Below are 22,772 nucleotides of genomic sequence, written 5' to 3' on the forward strand. Positions count from 1 at the left end.
ATTTGTCATCCAAACACCATATCTATGTTTTGACAGGAAATGTTGATGAGCTCCTTCACTTTCTAACAAGTAGTGAAGTACAGAGACTTCCAGAAAATCAGGTACATATTCATGAATTTTGTCTTACTACACTAATTATTTAACCCGGAATGGTTGATATAGAATGTGTTAATCTTTGAAAAAGTGGCCATTCCTTGAAAGTCATAAAATCCACAGGGTTTAAGACCAGAATGGACCATTAAATCATCTAGTCTGACCTCCCATATATCACAAGACATTAAATTTCATCCAGCTATTCCTGTACTGAGCGTAATGACTTGTAGAAAGCACACAGTAAACATAAACCTTTACAACTATAGATCCAGTCCTTCAATGTTTACTCTGAGCTCCAATGGATGGGAGAGAGGTTGCCTAAAGACTGATTAAGGATATCAAGAATAAACACTTAATTAGAAAAATGTGGTAATTTTGTCTTCAAGGTTGTTGTTTTTTTACATCAAACAGATTATCTTTTAGCATTTAACATGTACAGAAATGGATACTCAGCAAAGTATAATTCACTAGGAGTAAAATTTTCAAAAGTGCCTCATCCTGGGCAAGAAGCAATGGGCTTAAATTGCAGCCAGGGAGGTTTAGGTTGGACATTAAGAAAAACTTGCTAACTGTCAGGGTAATTAAGCACTGGAATAAATTGCCTGGGGAGGTTGTGAAATCTCCATCATTGGAGGTTTTTAAGAACAGGTTAGACAAATACCTGTCAGGAAAGGTCTAGTTATTACGTAGTCCTGCCTTGAGTCTTGAAGTCCCTTCCAGTCCTACACTTCTATGATTCTATGATCCCATTTTTCTAAGTGATGTAGACATTCAGGAGTCAAAATCTCCTTAATGCCTTAGTCCCTGAGTCACTTTTGAAACTGGGACTTAGTCTCCTAAGTCACTTAGGCACTTTTGAAAATTTTACTCAAGCCTTTGGTTTTCTCTCTGCACTTCTCCCCCCCCACCCCCCCCAAACCATCTTTAGTTTCATTACAAATTGCCATTTGGCTACCGGGAACCTTCTGCAGAAAATCAGTTGAGTGTCCCTCAGTTTGAAGCATACGCTTTCAATTAAAGGTTTCAGAGTGGTTTCAGAGTTGTTTTCAATTAAAATTGACTATGGCACACAGCCCACAGAGCCCTGCAAGCAGATGCCTCAAACTCTATTTTTATGAAAATTGTCTCTAAAGAAAACTTTCAGTTGCAACATCTCCCTGCATGCGCTTTGCTGGACCTTAGGGGCAAAAAGGATGACTGAAGACTGAAAATTCATCCACAGAAAGTTAGTAGGACTTATCACTTTTACAGATAATTTTGAGATCAAAGTATATTAGAAAAATTATCAAAACCTCATTAATACCCCGGAGAGACAGGTATATGCCATTATCTCCATTTTAAAGATTGGAAAACTGAACCAGAGATGTTAAGGGCTACAATGTAACTTTACAATATACCCAGGCTAAGGGGCAGCTCTTAACTTAGTCTAGGTTGTCAACTTTCTAATCGCACAAAATCAAACACCCTTTCCCCACCCCTGCCCCACTCCTTATCTGAGGCCCTGCCTCTGCCCCCCTTCTCTGAGGCCCCGCCCCTCACTAACTCCATCCCCCCTTCCCTCTCTCACTCGCTCTTCCCCACCCTCACTTGCTCATTTTTACCAGGGTGGGGAAGGGGGTTGGGTACAGGAGGGGGTGAGGGCTCCAGTTGAGGGTTTGGGCTCTGGCTGGGGGTGAGGGCTCTGGGGTGGGGCCAGAAATGAGGGGTTCAAGGTGTGGGAGGGGGCAGGATCAGGGCAGGATCAGGGGGTTGGGGTGTGAGCTCTGGGGTGGGGCTAAGGATGAAGGGTTTGGGGTGCAGGAGGGGGCTCCAGGCTGAGGCGGGGGTGTGGGAGGGGGTATGGGCCCTGGGCTGGGGGTGTGGGTTGTGGGGTGAGCCCAGAAATGAGGGGGTCAGGATGTGGGAGGGGGCTCAGGGCTGAGGCAGAGGGTTGGGATGTGGGACGGGGTGCAGGGTGTGGGTTCTGGGAGGGAGTTTGGGTCTGGGAGGGGCCTCCAGGCTGGGGCAGGGAATTGGGAGAGGGCATGGGCTCTGGGAGGGAGTTTGGGTGTGGGAGGGGGCTCCAGGCTGGGGCAGGGAGTTGGGGTGTGGACTCTGGGCGGCGCTTACCTCGGGGGGCTCTCTGGAAGTGGCGACATGTCCCTTGACTCCTAGGCGTAGGGGCGGCCAGGCGGCTTTGCATGGTGGATGCTGCCCCTACAGCTCCCATTGGCTGTGTTTCCCAGCCAATTGGAACTGCGGAGCAGGCGCATGGGGTGGGAGCAGCACGTGGAGTCCCCCTGCCTGCCCCTGCACCTTGGAGCCAGAGAGACGTGTCGCCGCTTCTGGGAGCCACGCAGAGCCAGGTAGGGAGCCTGCTAGTCCCGCATCATCTAGACTTTTAATGGCCTGGTCAGCGGTGCTGACTGGAGCTGCCAGGGTCCCTTTTTGACCGGACATTTCCGTCAAAAACCGGACCCCTAGCAAGCCTAGCTGAGCCACCCCAGCAGCAGTCCAGAGACGAAACAGACTCAAAGTCAGAATTCCTCCCCGCTTTGCTCTGGGTAAGGAGTAAGTTACTTTTTCATGACGTACCTTACGTATCCCACACTGTGTGCCTGGCTGGCTACTTGGCTGGTGAAGAAGAAGAACAGGGCCAGGCCGCCAGGTCACTTCTAGTCTCTCTCAGTCCTCTCTCCTTCCAGAGTGCAATGGAGAGCACTGGGTAAATAGTTCCTGTTCTCTCCTCAGCATCTAGAGTGGCAATCTGAGCCAAGCTGAGCATGGGAGTAAAGCCTGTGAAAATCTAGCCGTGAGTGATTTGTAAAGGGTATGTCTACATTGCAAGTGCAGGTGTGATTATAGCATGTGTAGGCATGGTAACAGTAGTGAACAAATGGTGCTGGGGTTTAGCAACACAAGTATATACCAGGGTCCCCAGAAGACTTGCACTTGGGAGGTTAGCCTGGCTGAAGCCCATGCCACCATGTCTGCCTACCTATGCTACAATCACACCTGCACTTGCAGTGTAGACATACCCAAAGAGAGTCAATGGCAAAGTCAATTAGAACTATGGAGGTCCTGGCTCTTAGATTATTAAACCACTCTCTCTAAAGTGGATTAGAATGAAGATTCCATTTTCTGAAATCAAGATGGTAAAAAATAAACAAGCCCTAAGAACATAGGAATGATGTGATAACACTTACAGCTCCTATTTGCTAAAACTGATCAAAACCAGAATTTCTGCCCCACAGGAAATTATAATATATCAATATTTGTTTTCATCCCAAATCTGGACAAGAAGTCAATATCAAAACTTTCATGGAACCAAAAGTTCTGAAAAATTTTGATTTGTGCAAATGTCAAAATATTTTGGTTCAGTTTGTTGCCTGGAAACAAAATCTTTTGTTTCTGGTCCTTGGGCAAAGGTAAATCTACATCTGCCTGTGCTGCCTCATGGGAGTTATAATTCAGATGTCTCAGCCTCATGCCCTCATTCTCTCCTATCAGCTGGGCTCCCCAGTCAAACTACATTTCCCATGATGCATTGTGGCCATGGGCCTCCCATAAGGCACTGCAGCAGCTCAGCTAGGGGGAGACAGACAGCGGTTTATCCTGGGAGATGAAATCTGGGTGGGGAGTCTGGCCCATATAGGAGACAGGGGGCTGAGGCACCTGAACTACTATTCCTAATAGGTACTGTGGTGGCTCAAATGGATGCAGAGATGAATGTTAACCTACCCAAACCAAACGAAAAAAATAATTTCAGGAAAAAAACAATATTTTCCCATGGAAAATGTCAGTGTTGTATTAACCATATTTTCCATAAAAAAAAAAAAAAAAACAGAAAGTTCCCAAGCAATGCTATTGTTTGCCCTGTTGCTCAGTTTACTAGACTCTTCCCCCAACAACACATTTTTCTCATTTAATTATCAGAGTTCTGCTAAACTCTTCCCCTGCTTTATATCTCACTTTGCTCTGTCAATCTCCAAGCTTCTGTTATTGAGGAAAGTAACCAGTTAAATGTGCTAAGTGCCTCATATGCTTTGTATTTAGTCTGTGCTGTATTTCACATTAGAATATTTTGTGGCTTTCCAAATTCTTTTGTTAAAATTTCCTGTGCAAAGCAGAACTCACATGGAAACTATGTAGGACAGTGGCTATTAACTAGTAAAAGGGATTAAAATAAGAAGGTAAAACATTAAAAACTATAAACAAGTAACTGAGAAAAGCTTAGGACTTCACAATAAGTGGATGGAATGTGAGAGGTAGAATAAGAATATTTGAAGAAATCTAATTAATAGCTAAGAAATGAGCCTTATATTTTCACCCCAGAGTGTGTCTGGCCACAATGTTCTTGAAAGCTACCCTGTCTAGTTCCTTTGAGGGTGAAATAAGGCAACCCGTGGTTGGGGCAGTGCTCACTTCCAGGCCATCCTCATGAGGAAAAGGTTTTTGACTCCCCAAAATTGAGGCAATTTTACAAAACTGAACTTCAGCTTCCCTGTGCCTGTTTCCACATATGCAAAATTGGAGAAATAATAGGACCTCTCTGACCACCTCCCATATATTTATGAATTTACCATGATATCACCCTTGTAAGATAGGAAGGTATTAGTGTGCCATTTTTCAGGAGATTGTGATTTGTTCAGGATTGCCAAGAAATTGAACACACACATACACACCTACCTAGCAGGCCATTCTTTAACCACAAGACCCTTCCTAACTGTTGAGAACTCACTTCATTAACATTTGTAAGATGCCTAAGTACAGTGCTGAATAGCTGAGGGCAGGTCTACACTTAAAATGCTGCAGTGCGCTTTAGTGAAGACGCTACCAGAGGAGCGCTCCCGTCAGCATAGTTACTCCACCTCCATGAGAGGCAGTAGCTATGTTGACAGGAAAACCTCTCCTGTCAACCCTGTGCTGTCTACACCAGGGGTTAGGTCGATATAACTAGGTCGCTTTCCACACCCTTGAGTGACATAGTTATACCGACAGAAGTCTGTTGTGTAGCTTAAGCCTTAGAAATGCCTATAAATAAAAAATAGCTTGCTTTGGCATCCCAATATATGTTACTAGGGACTTTTCACTAACACTGCCTACTGGACCATACATATGAATAATGGGCTCAAAGTGAAGAATGGTTGCGATAAATAAGCTCAAATAATGACATTACGATTCAGATCAGAAAGCAGGACTATAAGTGACCATAAATAAATAAATAAATAAACTGCTGAGAAGGGAAAAGGCTGCTGGCTAAAATAACATATTTTGCTGGTATACTTTTCATTCTTCCCATGTACTTTTTCCTATGCACTGTTTGGATGCAATATGATACTAGAAAGGCTTTGGCATGTCACCGCTGATTCCCTGGATTAATACAATTTTCATTACTGCTTGCAGTACAGTACTTCACTTTGCAATTTACTACTTAGCAAATAACCTTTCATGTGCATTTTTCCTTCTCAGAGGCTGAAAAGCAATAATTTTTTAATTTATTTGTTTATTTATTATGTAGCATTTCAGAGCCCCAGTTCTGGTTTAAAGGTTAGCTTTAAACAAGATATTTTACACAGAATGCCACTTAGTGGCAGAATAGTATAATACAGTTGGATATATATCTTCCTACTGTATTTTCCACTGCATGCATCTGATGAAGTGGGTTTTAGCCCACGAAAGCTTATGTCCAAATAAATTTGTTAGTCTCTAAGGTGCCACAAGTACTCCTCGTTCTTTTTGCTGATGCAGACTAACACGGCTACCATTTTGAAACCGTTCCATTACAGTATATCTTCCTGTTTAAGTTCTATTTTCCTATCATTTACAATATTTACCCTATCACTAGGGTGACCATACGTCCCGTCTTGGCCGGGACAGTCACCTTTTTAAGCCCAGTCCCAGATATCCCAACTTTTTTGGCAAAACTGGGCATTTGTCCCATTTGCTCTTGCCAACTGATCAATCCCACATGGGGGGCGGGAGGCAGGAGGATCAGGCAAGCCTCACGCGAGGGGAGGGGGGCGGCTCGGGCGAGCCCCGCATGGTGTCCCATTTTACCTTTGGGAAATATGGTCACACTAACCATCACACTATCTTTGAAGTTCAGTACATATCAGTCTGTTAAGTGTCTCTGAATTGTACTGGTTTTCTAATTACACAACCCGAACACGTAACAAGTTGGTCCTTTGCAATGACTGGCTGTGATTAGTTTGAAATCCTTGAATCAACTTTTTATTCTGCATCGGTGGAGCTTCCTCTTGTTGATTGTTCTTTCTGAGGAAGCAACTGTCAATGTCAATGGTTTCTCCACTGTTGGTTTCGATCACATGTGATCTGGGTGCTGAATTCTTTTTCTTTACGACAGTTGGAGTTGTCCATCCTTTTTTCTCCACCCAATTTGACATGCAACCAACCGCCAAGTTCTAGACTCAGCCATTTTCTAACTGAGTTATGTCTGATATAAAAGTGTTCATAAGCACTTTTTGCCCTTTTTATCTGATTTTATCTCTTTATGTCTGGCCCCTTTGGAGATAGGGTCTCTTCCAAAGTTGTCTTCCCATCAGTAGTTGAGCTGGACTATATCCAGTAGCTAGTGTGAGTATTGATCTGTAACTCAGAAGAGTGAGGAATAGATCTTCCTGCTATAGGATTTTCTTGTTTCTCTGTTCAGCTCTCTCAGTCCCTCCATTTACTTGTGGGTAATGTGGGCTGCTAGTAATACCATCAAAATCATATTTTGTTCAGTATGACAAATTCTGCTGCAATGAATTGTGGTCTATTGTCTGTCACTAGTTGTTCTGGAATATCAAAATGAGCAAAAGTGCACCTCAGTTTCTCAATAACACTGTGACATGTTATGTCTTTCAAATACATTATTTCTATATACCTTGAAAAATAGTCCATGACGACCAGGTAATGATGTCCTCTGAATTTGCATAAATCTGCAGCTAATCTTTTCCAAAGTCTGCCTGGTAGATATGTTGTTATTAAAGGTTCTTTGTGTTGTGTTGGTCTGTTAGTTCTGCAATGTTCACGTGCAGATACATTTTTTTTTATGTCCTTTCTGCTGCCCAACCACCACATTCACTAGTTGGCCTATTCACATCATTTAGTTAGTCCTTGATGTCCTTTTGACTTGCTTAATTGTCTATGCACCGCAAAGTAGACTCTTGTCACTTTCTTAGAGTCCTTCAGATATTTGGGCCAGGCACACCTAATGTAACTTAGAACTTCCTGAAGTTGTGTGTCTGTCAAGATTACTTTTGGTAGCTGTTGTTGTATCTTTTCTGACACTGGTCTCTATGTGTCCACAGCATCCACATACACATTTATGTCATTGTTGTAATAAGCCATAAATCCAGTGTCTCTATTCAGAATGTGATTTTTAGTGCCTACGAAAGTTATGAATTTAAGCTCACAGGCTCATCTTTTGAAGGTGTTATGCAGGTCTCCTTTGAGGAAGAGGACTGTTCGGTCAGATATAGAGTGATCACTTTGTGAAAAGTGTTCACCCACAGGTCATAGGGCGTTTTCATCTTTTATTATTTTCCTGTGTGAGTTCATTTGAGAAAGTAGTGATTGTCTGGCTTCACCCACTTCGTTGTTGTTGGGACATTTATCTTCGTAAGTTGTTTCTGTGGTGAACTGGCCCATGCAGTTCAAGGGTACCTCCAGGGTTAGTCAGAGCTGTGTCCAGTGACTTCAGCACTGGGAGGGGTTGAAGGTAATAGTAAGTCCCTTCTGAGATGACTGTAATGTCATCTCTTGAGTCAATTTTAAAGTCAATAGTCTTGCCATGACTAATCAGTTTCACTGTCCAGGCAGCCTCTATGTCATCACAAGTTATAGGTCCCAGAAAAATTGGTTCTTGATTGTCTGTAATATGAGTCAACTCCCTGACTGCTTTGGTGTGGCAAACTGCTGCAAAGTGTCCATATTTCATGCATTTATTACACTGTGTGCCTTGGCTGGACATGCATCACCTCTTGGGATATGGCTTTTTCCATTTCTTGTACATGTAGGCTGGAATTTGTCCTTTTTAGCTTGGGAGTTCTCTCTCCTTGCCTCAGCAGTTTTATGATAATGACTTTTAACATTCAAGTTTCTGTTTACAGTTGCTAAGCTAGTTTTAGGTTTTTCAAGTTTGTCCTGTTGCTTTAGGTTTTGCTGTCTCACCAGATTGCATTGCTTTGCTCTATGTATAACTGTGGCTAGGGTTAAATCTCTCTTCCATTGTAGCTGCTGTAGAAAGTTTTTATCTGTTAACCCAATAGCCAGCCCCTCTCTGATATTTTCATGTTTTGCATTCCCAGAATCAGAGTTTTCAGTATGCAGATCTCTTATAAAACATTCAACATTCTCTGATGGAAACATGTTCTTTCATAAATCACATTTCTCTGAGGTATAAGGTATGGCTCAAACATAGCCAGAACCCTTTCAAATCAGTTTTGTGACAGTCTTCAGTAAAGTCAAAGGATTTAAAGATATGCTCTGCCTGCTTCCCTATAGCATAAATTAAAGAAGATACCTGAATATCTCCAGTTTCTTTGCACAGCTTGGTAGCAATGCAAAATCTGGCAAAATATTGTTTCCAGATTGTCCATTCTGAAGGTTTACCAAAACTGAAGTTCTCTGAGGCATTGAGGAGTGGCAGGTTGATGAGATCCTGCAACCTTTGTTGCTTTGTTCCTTCCATTTCTGTTCTTAGTTTACTTCTGACACCATGTTATGTTCCTGTTCCATGTTATGTTCCTGTTCTATGGACTGGTCATAGAACTTGCTTATTTGTACCCGAAGTGTTCATCATAAGATCTTTTAATACTCTTCCAGGTATGGCGAAGACTAAGGCTAGCTTTAAATAAGGTATTTTATACACAGTGCCACCTAGTGGCAGAACAGTATAATACAGTTTAGCATTCCATTACACCTGTCATGGATCACAATCCCACTGTGCTGTACAAACACAGAACAAAAAGATGGTTCCTGCCACACAGAGCTTACAATCTAAGTATAAGACAAGAGTCAACAGATGGATGTAGGTAGATAGGGGAATACAAGGAAACAATGCCTACCTTACAGAAGGCTACTGCAAGAAATATTCCATTAGAAGTGATTTTCAAACTATCTTCCAATATGAGACTTTGTATGGAAGACTTGCCAACTAAATAGTGATGGTATAGGAGACCCCATACCACCGTCTAGAACCCCTAGTTCAAGGGGCACGTCAAGAGCAGGAGAGAGTGTCGCCAGAGTGCCAGAGTTAGCAAAACTGCCAATAGGGGGCTATTGCAGTCAGGGAAGATTAAAGTCTCTCTAAGGCTGCTCTGACTCTGACCAGGGGTTAACAGGGCCCTTACGTGTTCCCAAGATCTGAGAAGTGTTAAGGTGGATTTGCCCCGGCCTCATATCCTGTGGCAAGCATGGCTTGGCTAGACTTCCAGATTTCCCAAAGCTGACTGCGACATATTTACAATCATCATCTTTGTTTTATTCATCAAAGAAAGAAAGAATAGAATTTTAGCAATGTTTTGAAGTGCAATCTACCTTATTTCTCATTCTGTTCATGGCCAAGTTCATTTGAAAAAAAATGTCTTCTACTTCGAATTGGATGGATCCAAACCAGAACTTCAAGTACTAGCCCTCTGAAATTTTATAGAATGTGGTTGGAGTCAAATGTCAGCATCCAAATTGCCCTATAATTTTGATCTGGGTTGGATCTAAAACCAGGCACCTATTTTCTAGATCGGGTTTGGATGCAACCCGTGGTGTTTGAAATCTTACAGGATCAGTTGTAGGATTTCTGATTTTATGGAGCAAAATCTCCCAAGAAGAGATCACAAGATTTCAGAACTTGGCCTAGTTCATCCTCAAACCCAAATTCTAAACCTTAGTCTGAATCTTAGTCTAATTTGGATCTGGATCCAGACTTGCACATCGTCTCCTTGGCTCATCTCTATTTCCAATATATTTCTTCAACTTTTCCCCCCTTTCTTGTCTGGCCAGTCAGTGACTGGAATATTCATTGGATTTTTAAGAAAGCGAGTTATTCTTTTACTTTTATGAGGGTCATTGCATCTTTTTTCCATTCCAGTGGTAGCCATGTAGCAAATATGTTCTGACCCCATGACAGGAGGGATTCACTTCACAGCATGGAAAATTGATGGAAGAAGGGTTTACTTTGGCTGATCATCACTCTCTTTTGGCCCCAATACCAACTGAGTTTAAATTAGTAGTAATATCTAGCTACTGGTGTCTGAATTGCTAGACTAATGTTTTTAAATCCCTACTCACACTAAGTGGCTGTGTTAAATTCTGTCCTTCTCCCAGCAGTTATGATAGGGTTGGCACAACAAGTTGTTTTGGTGCTCATCATTTGAAGATGTTTCTTTTGTTTAATTTCTTCCCAATTTATACTTGCATTTAACAGTTATGGTCTGATCCTGCAGGCTGCAGTTTTACTTTCTTAAAGACTGCAGGATCAGAGCCATAATGCTACATAATGTTGTCCCCAAATGATTGCTGGCTCTAACAATCATAATAATTGATTCTGACTTAGTTTATTTAATCTACAGGGTCAATCAGCGCAGTTAGATATACCAGCTAAAAATGTAAGTACCTTGCCTGTTGTTTTTAGCCTGGTTAATGACCTGAGGAATTAATATATTATATAAACAGTTAATGCAAAAAGCTGTGTAAACTTAAACTAGCAGATTGATTGTGTGGCGTTGTGCAGTCTATATGGTTTTATAAAAACATAATAAGAAGTGAATATAATGTAACTGGAATAGTTTTATAAAAATATGATAATAAGTCAATATAATGTAACTGGAATACGCTTCATGCAAAAGGTCTCTGGTAAGGTATCATTACAAAGCTTATAATCTACTGAGTGTGATCATCCTATTTGTATAAATGTACCACTCTTGTATCTAAAACTAGAAATATGAAATATAACTCTGAGGGCCTATTGTAATTATGCAAAGTGTGGGCCATTAATAGTGGTTTGGAATCTTGATGACTCCCATTAACAAGGACCATTGTCTGCAGATGGCTGTGTTTACCTGTGAGTCTTCCTGTATATGTGTGTGCTGGCAAGTGGGCAATGAAGTCTTGCAGTGACATGTGATCATGTCACCTGACCTGGAATCCATCTCTTTAACCTGGTGCTTTTCCAGTGGGGGGGGGGGAAACCCAGAGGGACAAAGGGTTCCCGCCTTATGCAAAAGATATATAAAGGGGTGGAAGAGAACAAGGGGGGGAGGAGCCATCATGAAGAATCCCCTAGCTATCACCTGAGCTGCAACAAGAGCTGTACCAGGGGAAAGAATTGTGCCCAGGCCTGGAAGGTGTCCAGTCTGAGAAAAAGCTTACTGAAGCATCTCTGAGGGTGAGATTATCTGTATTTAGTTTGATTAGACATAGATTTGCGCATTTTACTTTATTTTGCTTGGTGACTTACTTTGTTCTGTCTGTTACTACTTGGAACCACTTAAATCCTACTTTTTGTATTTAATAAAATCACTTTTTACTTAGTAACTTACTCAGAGTATGTATTAATACCTGGGGGAGCAAACAACTGTGCATATCTCTCTATCAGTGTTATAGAGGGCGAACAATTTATGAGTTTACTCTGCATAAGCTTTATGCAGGGTAAAACGGATTTATTTGGGTTTAGACCCCATTGGGAGTTGGGCATCTGAGTGCTAAAGACAAGCACACTTCTGTGAGCTGTTTTCAGGTAAACCTGCAGCTTTGGGGCAAGTGATTCAGACCCTGAGTCTGTGTTGGAGCAGACGGGAGTGTCTGGCTCAGCAAGACAGGGTGCTGGAGTCCTGAGCTGGCAGGGAAAACAGGAATAGAAGTAGTCTTGGTACATTAGGTGGCAGCTCCCAAGGGGATTTCTGTGATCCAACCTGTCACAGATTGCATTTACCTGAGATTATCCCTTTTATGTCCATTTATATATTGGTTATTTTGGAGAAATTCCTGATTATATATACATCAAGAACACTGTAGAAAACCAGCGCTCAGACTGTTGTGCTGATTATAATTGTATCTTTTTGCCAGAATTTTCAGAACATTAAGTTTGAAAGTGACATTTAAGAACATTAAACTGCTATTTTGTAAACAAAGATTCAGAAGTGTCTGTCAGTTACTTAATCTTATTTTCTTACTCGAGACTATGCTACTAGATACTCCTTCTGTTAGTATGCTAAATAGCCTTGATAGCAGTTGAAAGCAGAACATGTAACAGGAGGAAAATAGAGTCCTTTCCCTTCTTCCTAAAGTTAGTCTTTCTCTACTTATATGTGTGTTGTTTGGTCAACTGTACTATACAATAAAACAGGGAAAGAAGAAATCAGGCCCTTTCAAATAGGCAGAACTTTGGGTAACCTCAAATACCCAGTAAAACCAGAAAAATCATCTCACATCTGGTACTAATATTTGAAACCACAGAGAAAACAAAGGAAAATGCATCACACAGAAAAGAAGAGAAGAAAAACAAGCATAGAAAAATGTGACTAGGCCCAGAGGCCAATTTGAGGGACTTTACAACACTCTTCTTTTCATGTGCTGACCACCTGAAGTTGCTTTATGCAATATAAAGGTGTCTATTTTGTCTTCTATATCACAGGGGAGATGTGTGACTGTTACCTCAGTAACATGGCTCGCAGTCACACCAACAGATCATAGTGTGTGCAGTGAGTGACTTTGGCTCTATGACTTGTTACAGGGTATTTGGCAACATCAGCTGTAGTGAATGCAAAAGAGATCCTCTCTGTGTTTCCAGATGAGCAGTTATGCCAAATTCCTCAGAGGTATTTAGGCACCTAACTCCCATTGAATTCAATGGGATTTAGGCACCTAAATACCTTTAAGGATCTGCGCCTTAGTCCCTCCATGGCCAGCATGAAAGATATAGTGATTCTTGACTTTCCATATCAGTCACATTATTTATTATATTGTTCAGCAACTGTCCTCAATGCCAAAATATCAGAGAGGATCACGCGTCACATAACTTAATTTCTATCATGTTGCACAATCAGTATCTTCAGCTAAACATTTGGGCCGAGATTTTGCCACCTTTACTCAACTCGAGTAATACCTTACTCAACAAGTGGTCTCATTGAAGTCAATAGGGCTATTCATGGAGTAACGTACTAGGATAAATGTAAGGGCAGCAGAACTGGGCCCTTTGTGATTTGTTTACCAATTGTTTTTGTTTGGTTGTTTTCTTTTGCTCTTTTAACATTTGACATGACACACAGTAATATGACAATCCAGGTGTATTCTCCTGGAACTCTGTACAACTTGCAGGTCCACTGCTTTCCCCCAGTCATGGAAACATACTATTTTTTTCCCTGTTTCTTATAAATGTAATGGAGTCTCATAACTTTGACTATGAAAGAATCTCAGAGCTTGTGTATTTTTTCTGAACTGAATGTTTATAGATTTTATAGCCTGTCAAATTAAAACTGCATGGGGAAACCACAATATGATTGGGCTGGAAGGAAATGGCAATATGGGTAGTGCTACTTTGGTGTGGACACATTGTTACTGTCAAGAGGCATACCAGCTTTAGGCAAATACAGAAATAGCAGCTGCTGCACCCCTCCCATTTGTCACCGGGTCTCCCTAACTGTTTTATTTTTATATATGAGAATTATTTTGTTTTCCAAATTGATCCAGTTAGTGCCAGTTATAGAGGTGATTTTTGTGTGGTGGTCATCTAGTTCAATTGAACTGAGGCTCAAAAGCTATAAAATAGTCCTCAGGACTGTTAAAATATAAAAGTGATTTAACACTTACATGCCACAGACATAGGAAAGTCTGGGGAATGTATATGTTTGAAATATTCTAATAAATTGCTTATATTAGGTCCATCAGAATTTTTTTTTTAATCTGATTTAGATTCACCTTTTCTTAATGCATATTTGGGTTTTCTTTTGCAAGTGCTTAGACAACTACACACATTTAATGTACTAGGTTGTATGATTTGTGTATATTGCCCTCTACTGGATTGAAAAGGACAATGCCTGTTGAATGGGTAAATAGCAGGTGGAACAACGTTAACTCACTGAGTAGAAAGAAGCTGGTGTTTTACAGATGAATGGGTTCTAGTCTATGCTGCTAAATCTATAGTATTTGTTTAGCTGCTGATCACAGTCTGTATATTATGGGTCAATACAAGCAGTCATAATTGTGCCAAGCCCCATATAAATTTACCTCACCAAATGATAAAATGGAAATAAAACCCTGATTTAACTTATTTTAGCAATAAGTGACTCCCAGCTCAGAGATTCCATTCCATGACCACCTAGTAAACAATCTTTTCTTCTAAAATGCTGCTTAAGTGTTATTCTCTGAACAAAGATCATGCAGGCATCACAATATGCAACAGCTGAAAATCTCCTTTAAGGCTATGAAAGCAACTTAAAGGAGACCATTCACAAAATAAGAATCTGATTTACTACTGAAAAGTATAAGTCATAGGCATATTAACAACTAAGGGCTAGGTCATCTTCTAGGCTGGGGAAACCTATACCAGGGACAGGGAGCCCTACATGTTTCCTCTGCTGGAGTTTCCAATGGAGAGTTTCCTTTGAGAGGTGAGGTTTGCCCTTGGAGACATAAACCATGTGTGCAAAGGGCCTGTGCCTCTGGACTGCCTCCCAGCTTTTCCCTAGCCCTCTCCAATCCCCATGGCAGTGTCAGAGGGTCCTTCTCCAATGACCCTGAACTCTCTACCTCTTAAAATGGAATTCCATACCATGGAGGCGGAAAGTACCAGAACTGGATAAATTATTCAATAAGGAGGGCTTGTGGGGAGTAGGGACAGTGTCCCTTTCTTTGCAAGCTGGTAAACACCATTAATCAGACCCTGTTCTTTTCCAATAATTATGAGATGCTATGACACTGACAGACCAGCTCAGGCCAGAGCTATAGGCCAATTCACTTGTGTGTGAATATCAAAGGAGTTCAATGTATTAGCATATAGTCAGGCCAATTAACTTGTGTGTTATTAGAGATCAAAGGAGATGTTGATCATATTGTTGTCACCTATCTATATCTTGTTGTTTACTATTACATCACATTTACATTATGCATGCCCGATAATTAAATTACCCTAGATCAAAGTGTGTTAATGGGAGAGTTAATTCAGGTGTTAGAACTTCATGAAAACTAATGGAATGTTACTTGTTTTGTTTTCACTTATCTATTCCTATTATAATGTAATGGCAGGCATTTACATTATGTATATCCCTGTAACTAAATAACTCATTGAATGCAAATGAAGAAGAGTGCTAAATTCAAAGCAATTGGCCGTTGTGTGAGTAAACCAGGGGTGAAAGTAAGGCGGTACGGGCTGGTATGGCATACCAGTAAAAGGTAGCCGCCAGTACCAGCCCATACCGCTGACCTTAAAGTGCGTTGCAGCACTTTAAGGACTCTGCTTAAAGCACTGCCCCTTTTGCGCCCCCTATCGGCCAATGGGGGGGCACAAAAGGGGCAGCGACGACCTGGTGGGGGTGTGTGTGTCAAAAGAAGTAGCTGCCCAGGGGCCATGATTTAAAAGGGCCCGGGGTAGCGGCAGTGCCAGCCAGAGCCCCGGGCCCTTTAAATCGCCGCTGGAGCCCTGGGCGGCACGGGCCAGGGAGCGCAGAAGGACTGGCTGGGGGATGCTGACCCGCCCCTTCTGCCCAAGGCCCAGCCCCTTCCGGGGGGGGGGGGGAGCAGAGCAGCCCCATACCAGTAAGAGCTTCATTTTACTTTCACCCCTGGAGTAAACATACGTATCAGCTTGTTGTCTGTGAAAAGATGCTATAAGTACTGATTCAAGGAGAGATCCTTTATCACTGGACTATTTGGTTTCTAACAAAGCAGAATAACTGAATGAGAAGATGGAGATCCCCTGAGATATTCTGGGTAGCCCTGAAGGACTTTGGGGAAACTGGCAGTGATTGCATCACTGCCACCATTTGGAACTACAAACTGTGACTTACTCGTTATTATATTTTATCTGCTTTAACCTCTCAATAACGCTCATTCCTTTTTTTCAGCTAATAAACCTTTAGTTAGTTTACTATAGAACTGACTGCCAGTGTTGTTTTTGGTGTAAGATCTGGAGTACCAATTGATCTGGGGTAAGAGACTAGTCTCTTGGGACTGGAATCAACCTTATGTGGTGTGGTGCTCCGACAGTGCAGTGATTGGTACCTTAGATGCATAGAAAATAAGATGTCTCAATTTGTGTCTTTCTGTTGCTTCCAAGAGTAGAAATACAGCTGAATAATTCAAACACATCCCTCAAAAAGGAACAGGAATCATAAAATATCTTTATCACTTGATTCTTTTGAAATGCACTTAGCACAAGGCAATATACATAGGACATCTTGTACACACTGTTCATTCAGATACAAAGAAGAGCTATGATATCTGGCTAAAATATTTTGAAGGAGACAGGGAAGTTCTCTATATGCATGTTGACTGCATACCAGTGCATTAGTAAAAATAAGTACAGTATATTTGTAATTACTAATGTACATTGAGTGTCTCCTGCATAAATAATTGTTTAACATACTCAGCAATTTGTGCAAACCCGAGTAGAGTATGACCTTTGACAGATGTCTCTGTGCTTGTTGTTGTTGTTAAATATATTTTAAAAAGCTGTTAACTGTAACTTTATATTATAATAAAACAACTGCATTCAATGTGGGAGTATAAAAGACAATGTATTCATGGTGGCAAGTCCTGCTTGCCTTACTCACATAATCTCATATGGTTAACATCCCTCTGTGTAGATATTTGAATTCGTACCTATTTGAACCAGTACTTGGTTATGATGACTCCTTTGTGGAAACTTAGTACCATGTGTTTTTAATTTTAGGATCCAACTAAAAGGTTAGTGATTGAATATGGACCTGCTATATTGAATTTCCTGTTTTCAAACATTTCTGGGCTGAAATAAAACATCAGTGATGCTATGTAAGCGGAAGCCAATGTCTCCTCAAGAGACTTAGCCCCACTGAGTCATCAAAATATAGGTAAAAGCCAGTGCTGCATAATGGAGCTATGGGAAGGTTGCTCCTGAAAGTTAAGCACATGCTTAAGCGTTTAGCTGTATCAAGCTCCTGGTTAGAACTCCATTGTCCTATCTGCGTGGACCTACTGCTAGTATTTTGAATGTAGTGGGAGAGCTCAAAGGCTGACAGTTCACACAGTATCACAGCACACTGAGAACTCATCAGGCCAGGACCCAGAACTGCTGCTGCTGCTGCTCTGAGCAGAATCAAGTTTGTGTGCTGTTAGCTGGATGTAAAAAGTTCTAAATAAGGGAACTGATTTGGTTAACACCAGGAGAGCTTGTGTTAATATGAAGAACACCACACTGTCCTGTTCTTCTACTTTGCAGCACCTTCATTTCAGACTGGAGAGTTAAGCATACTGGTAGATGGACTAACTCTGGTTTGGAATGAACTGGTAGGAGATGAGGCCAGTATTGTCTTCCCAGAGGCTGAGGACATCAAAGGATACCAGAGTCTAACTACTTTAATCTTATTTACCTGTGCAATCACGTCTACAGTTTCAGAATAGCTACGGCACTTCCTCACAGCAGAGCGAGCCAAAAAGTCTTCAACCAGCCTTATACCAATGTCATACCCCCTGAGGCAAAGAAAAGAAAGTTACATGCAAAGCTGAACAATTTTCGTCTCCTCCCCTCATGCCTCTCTCTAGTCTCACTCTTTCTCTGTGCAAAGTAGCTGCATGAACTGGGTCTGAAAAATGCTGCGGCCTCTGAATGAGGTAGTATTCTGAGACATGGAGATTTTACTGGGCCCGATTCATATATACACTAAGGCCACTTTACATCACGCTGGCAGTGTAAAGTAGGCCTGGATCTCATGTCATGTAAAGGGGTCTTAAAGTTTGCACAGATATAATTTATGCCCATTTTAGGGCCTCTTTGTACGACTAGAGTGGTATAAAGTGGCCTTAATGTAAATGAGAATCAGGTCCTACTATCTTGTTGTTACTAAAACCTAACCACGGTTAGTGCCATCTTTCCCCATGTCATTCTCTGAAGTAGGATCTCTAAAGGGGTTCCTCTGAGAAGGCCATTACACACTGAGCATACAGATTGACCAGTTGGGAATGTGATGACACTAGTAGACCAATGTTATCTCTAATTTTTTCCATCCATGTGCAGAATGAATTTTGTTATGTGCACCATATCAAGGTAATGTGTGAATGTGCACCACCAGTAGAAACAAAAAAACCTAGATATAATATATATTTTTAAAAAGTTACCATAGGGATAATTACTCCAGCCAGGACAGGTTAGGCATTTTAGACTGCACTACTCAAAGAATTAAATTTTAGTGTAAGAGAGAAATAAAAATTATGAAATGCATAGACCAGTCAAAAAACTAAAATAACACACTTTGAAAGAAGTATCAAGAAGTAACAACAATAATAATACAAGTATGTGTTGGGAGATGAATGTGAAAGACGGTGTGTGGGGGTGGGTGGGGGGGACAGAGACACACACTGTGTGTGTGTGTGTGAGAGAGAGATAGAAACAGAGAGACACACTTTGTCTGTGTATGTGAGATAGAGACAGACATACACACAAACATAGTGTGTGTGTGAGCCAGAGACACACTGTGTGTGTGTATGTGTGTGTGTGAGAGACAGAAAGAAACCCACAGTGTGTGTGTGTGTGTGTGTGTGTGTGTGTGTGTGTGTGTGTGTGTGTGTGTGTGTGTGAGAGAGAGAGAGAGACAGACAGACAGACATACACACACAGTGTGTGTGAGCCAGAGACACACAGTGTGTGTGTGTGTGTGCGTGAGAGAGGAAAGAGAGAGATGCATTGCCCCTTTAACTACGCTGCCTTTTTAAGTAGATCAGCACTCACCAGTCTGAAGCCTGCTTGTTCAGACACCGCAGCAACTGCCAGCAAGCTCCCTCCATCCCAATCCTGAACCCTGTCCTGTCCTCCCACCCTGCTCTGTGGAGGGATGGGTGGGTGTGGGGAGGGGGCACCCTGACATCAGCGCCCCCTCCTCACCCTGCACAGCAAGCAGGAGGCTCCCAGGAGCAGCTGGCCAGGGGCTCCAAGGCAGAGGGCAGGAGCAGCATGGCAGTGGGGGGGGGAGGGGCACCTGAAGTGCACGGCACTTGATAGACTGCTGGACGGCCATGCGGCCACGCAGCTTAGAGGGAACTTAGTAGTAGCCTCATTGCCCTAAGTGTGGTGGTTTGGCATACCCATGCATAGTCTGAGGGACTGACTCATGCTATTCATGACATTTGCTTGGAGTGAAATTTGCCAACTTTAGGTTCATTGAAGCATGTGTGAAACAATAGATTAGTTAGCAACAAATAATTACAGAATAATTGAAGAAACCAGTAAATAAAATGTTCCCAGTTAACTGACCTTCACAGTGAAAATGTTGCAGTTTAAAGCAGTTCATTTCTGCAATGTTGGACTTGATCACAAGTGGAGTCACATTCTATTTTGTTCTATTTAGGTTTTTTTATCATGTTCATTGCCATGGTATATTAGCACTGCATGGTATGTCTCCTAGTTCCATGCCTGGCTGAGCCCAGCCTACCTGGTTAGGAAGCTTGGCAGAAGCCATTTTGCCTGAGGTTTTCAGAGAGTTGTGTTTTGTGTGAGCTCCTGCAATAAACTATAATTTATGTATTACAAGAACAAAGGGAACATGGTAGCCTGCCCCTTAGACTTGAAACTCCCTGAGTCCTGACATGGCTGTGGTATTAATGTATTTATTAAGGGTACTTCAGTAGTCTCTCATTGATAAAAAAGGTACTTCCCCATCAGGTCACATAACTTAGGTTGCCCAACAGGTGGGGCCAGAGTCCAATTTGTCCTGAGCATCTTGGCTTATCTGCCTGCCACAGAAATTGCAGGTTGCAGAGGTCGTGTCCCCTGCAACCTCTCTGAAATGGCTCACACAAGAGAAGAGTAGGTCCTCCCATTCCTGCATCTCTTTCTCTTCTGTTGTCCCTCCGCCGTTGTCCCTCTTCTATCATTATATACCTTCTCCCCATTCTCTGCTGCTCTCCTTCTCTTTATCCTCCCTTTTCTTCTCCTCCTCCTCTGAAATTCCTTCTCTACTTTCTCTTCTCTCTTTTTTCCTAGTAATATGCTCCTTCCTCTTGATCTCCCATCACCATAAAAGAATAGCTACAGTGTCTGTTATGCAACTTCTGCACAAAATTAGTTGCAGTTAGGCAAAATGCATTTTGCAGTTAACCAAATTTAAATTCAATTAAACTGTTCACACACAACTGAAATTCCAGAGAAATTAGATGGACAATGTAAAAAGGATGAAAGCTTGTAAAATCCTTCTCCAAATAAAATAGATTTTTTTAAAATTCACTGCAAGCCTTCTGAAGATAACACTGGCTATTAAATACAGAGAGGCTCTGTAACTATTCCTAAATTATGGCAAATATTGTACAGGAGGCTTTGTAGAAGGAAAAGTTAATGAATGTAAATGCAAGCACCTGGGCCAAGCTCAGAAATGCTTTTATTGATTTTTTTCCATATCCGTCTAAACTTAATTGTTTCTGAATCTCTTTCACTGTTCATTATGGGCCTTATTCAAAGCCCACTGAAGTCAATGGAAAGTTTTCCATTGATTTCAGATCAGGCCCTATAACAAGAAGCCTAAAAGTTATACCGTACCCAATGCCATGTTATAACAAAAAGCTTTCTGGAAGACTAAGGTTCAAAATAACACTGTGTGATGTACCGGCAAGCCATGAAATATTTATTTATTGCTGGCACATTTAGCTAAGTATCACCATTAGCTGCACTAGTAAATATTGCATTAGCCTTTATTAAAATATGTACATCACCAATACAAGAGAGTGCTCGGGTTATTTTTAAGTTTAACCTTTGGATCCATAAAACAAACTATAAACTAAAGTGACAAGTTGCTGTCTGACAACCTGTATATAGCAGAAACACAACAGCCGTATTATTATATCTATGTGTATAGGACCTGCTAGGTTATAAACTTTGCTTCCAAAGCTGCGGTGCTTTCATCTTCACTGATGGTGCTGCATAAGCAGAGAAGTAAACCAAAATAGCCCTGTTGGCAAAAACTTCAGTAAAAACACTAGGGGCTAAATTTATATAATTGTGTTAATGGTGTTAAACCAGTGGTGTTAAACCAGGGAGGAGTTTGTTCATCAAATGGAAAAGAATACAATTTGGTAGGAAAAAAGCTCATGTAGTAGGAGAGAAGTAAAGTAGAACTCCACACCTCCCAGCATGAACCTTTTCCTATTTCTACCACAGAACCTGCAAAGAACCTACATAGAGTGTGCTGAAATACGTGATACTGATTGGGGCTGGGCAAAGAATTAATATCGAGTGATTGATTCAATGAGTTTTGTTTCTTTTTTCTGTTTGTGAGTAGATCACGGTTTTCTCAAACGGGTGCTGTCTTGAATAATTGTTGTGAATAACTATTGGCCTGTAACTTGTTTGCAAGCAGTTTACTGTGTGTCTGATATTCAAAATTCTAGTTGTTTTGATTGAATGTGTAGGTCACATGGTATGTTTCTGTTTTCTGAATGGATGAGCTTAACTCTTAGAATCAGGTTTTGTTGATAACTAATTCAAAAATTGCTTCTGGCAAATTTTCTACAATATTATTATGTATTGTTTTCTATTATGGTAATCCCTAGGAGCCCCAGTCATAGACCAGAACCCCATTGTGCTAGGTGTTGTACAAACACAGAACAAAAAGACCATCCCTGCCCCAAAAGAGCTTATTTGTTTAAAATTCATTGCCACGGTGAACATTCCTGCCATTCAACTTATCTGCTAGAATGTCCATGGAAAACAATCATCAAAGGGGGTCTGATGGGTTCTAGGAGCCTGCATAGAACACGGGGCTCTTCTCTTGAACGATCTTGTGATAAAGTTTATTGTAAGTTCCTTTGTGTCAAGGACTCTGTCTTCATTTGTACTTTGCATGGTCCCAAACACAGTTCTGTTATTCAGCAAATAATAGACAATAAGAGGGTGGAGGAAAATATACAGGTAGGTGGACATCACCAATGCTAAGCTGGATGTGTAATGCAGAATAAACTTGTTACTTACATTCTGTCTAGATACTTGTTCACATCTTCATCCTTTTCGTAGTCCTTACACAGCTGGGCTACCAAAGCCCCATAGGTGAGCACAAAGAGTTCTCTGCTCTGTCAAAGAAAGGGAAAAATGAGCATGGATATGGTTTGAGAATGAAACAAACTAGGATCATATGGTGTCTTGGAATAAAAAGCCCAACATTTATCTTTATAGGAACCTTCTGTCTATGGACACACAGCCAGTGATATCCAGGGTGTGGGTTCAGTATACCTTACTTTATTATCACGCCTCGCTTAGGCTCCAGTATTGCCAAGGGATCTGTGCAGGCACCCCTCCTTACGCATGCCTGGAATACCGTTTGCAAGACTGTGGTGTTTCTAATCTCATTCTTTTTTATGACTATAGCATCATGTTTGAATTTTGGAAGGAAGAAGAGTTATAATGCAAAAAAGTAAATCCAAGTCTAATGGCATTCAGAATTATTGAAGCAATGCATTATTAGGTCTTTTACAAGAGTAAAAGCAACTTGGATGGTGAAATTCAATTGCAATAAAAAGGCACA

The 22,772-nt window shown here is 41.4% G+C and overlaps 1 protein-coding gene across 2 annotated transcripts in view; it reads right to left on the reverse strand.

Moving 5' to 3' along the window:
- Nucleotides 1-22,772, reverse strand: part of TRAPPC3L (trafficking protein particle complex subunit 3L) — a 36,601-nt gene that overhangs the window by 9,049 nt on the left and 4,780 nt on the right. For both annotated transcript variants that reach the window (XM_065401557.1, XM_065401556.1), the window contains 2 exons: nt 22,223-22,320; nt 17,640-17,739 (listed from right to left, as the gene is read on the reverse strand). In XM_065401557.1, the coding sequence (XP_065257629.1) occupies nt 17,640-17,739; nt 22,223-22,320 (198 nt within the window). The remainder of the gene's footprint in view (nt 1-17,639; nt 17,740-22,222; nt 22,321-22,772) is intronic.

This window comes from Emys orbicularis, chromosome 3, assembly GCF_028017835.1.
Source record: "Emys orbicularis isolate rEmyOrb1 chromosome 3, rEmyOrb1.hap1, whole genome shotgun sequence".
NCBI lineage: Eukaryota > Metazoa > Chordata > Testudines > Emydidae > Emys > Emys orbicularis.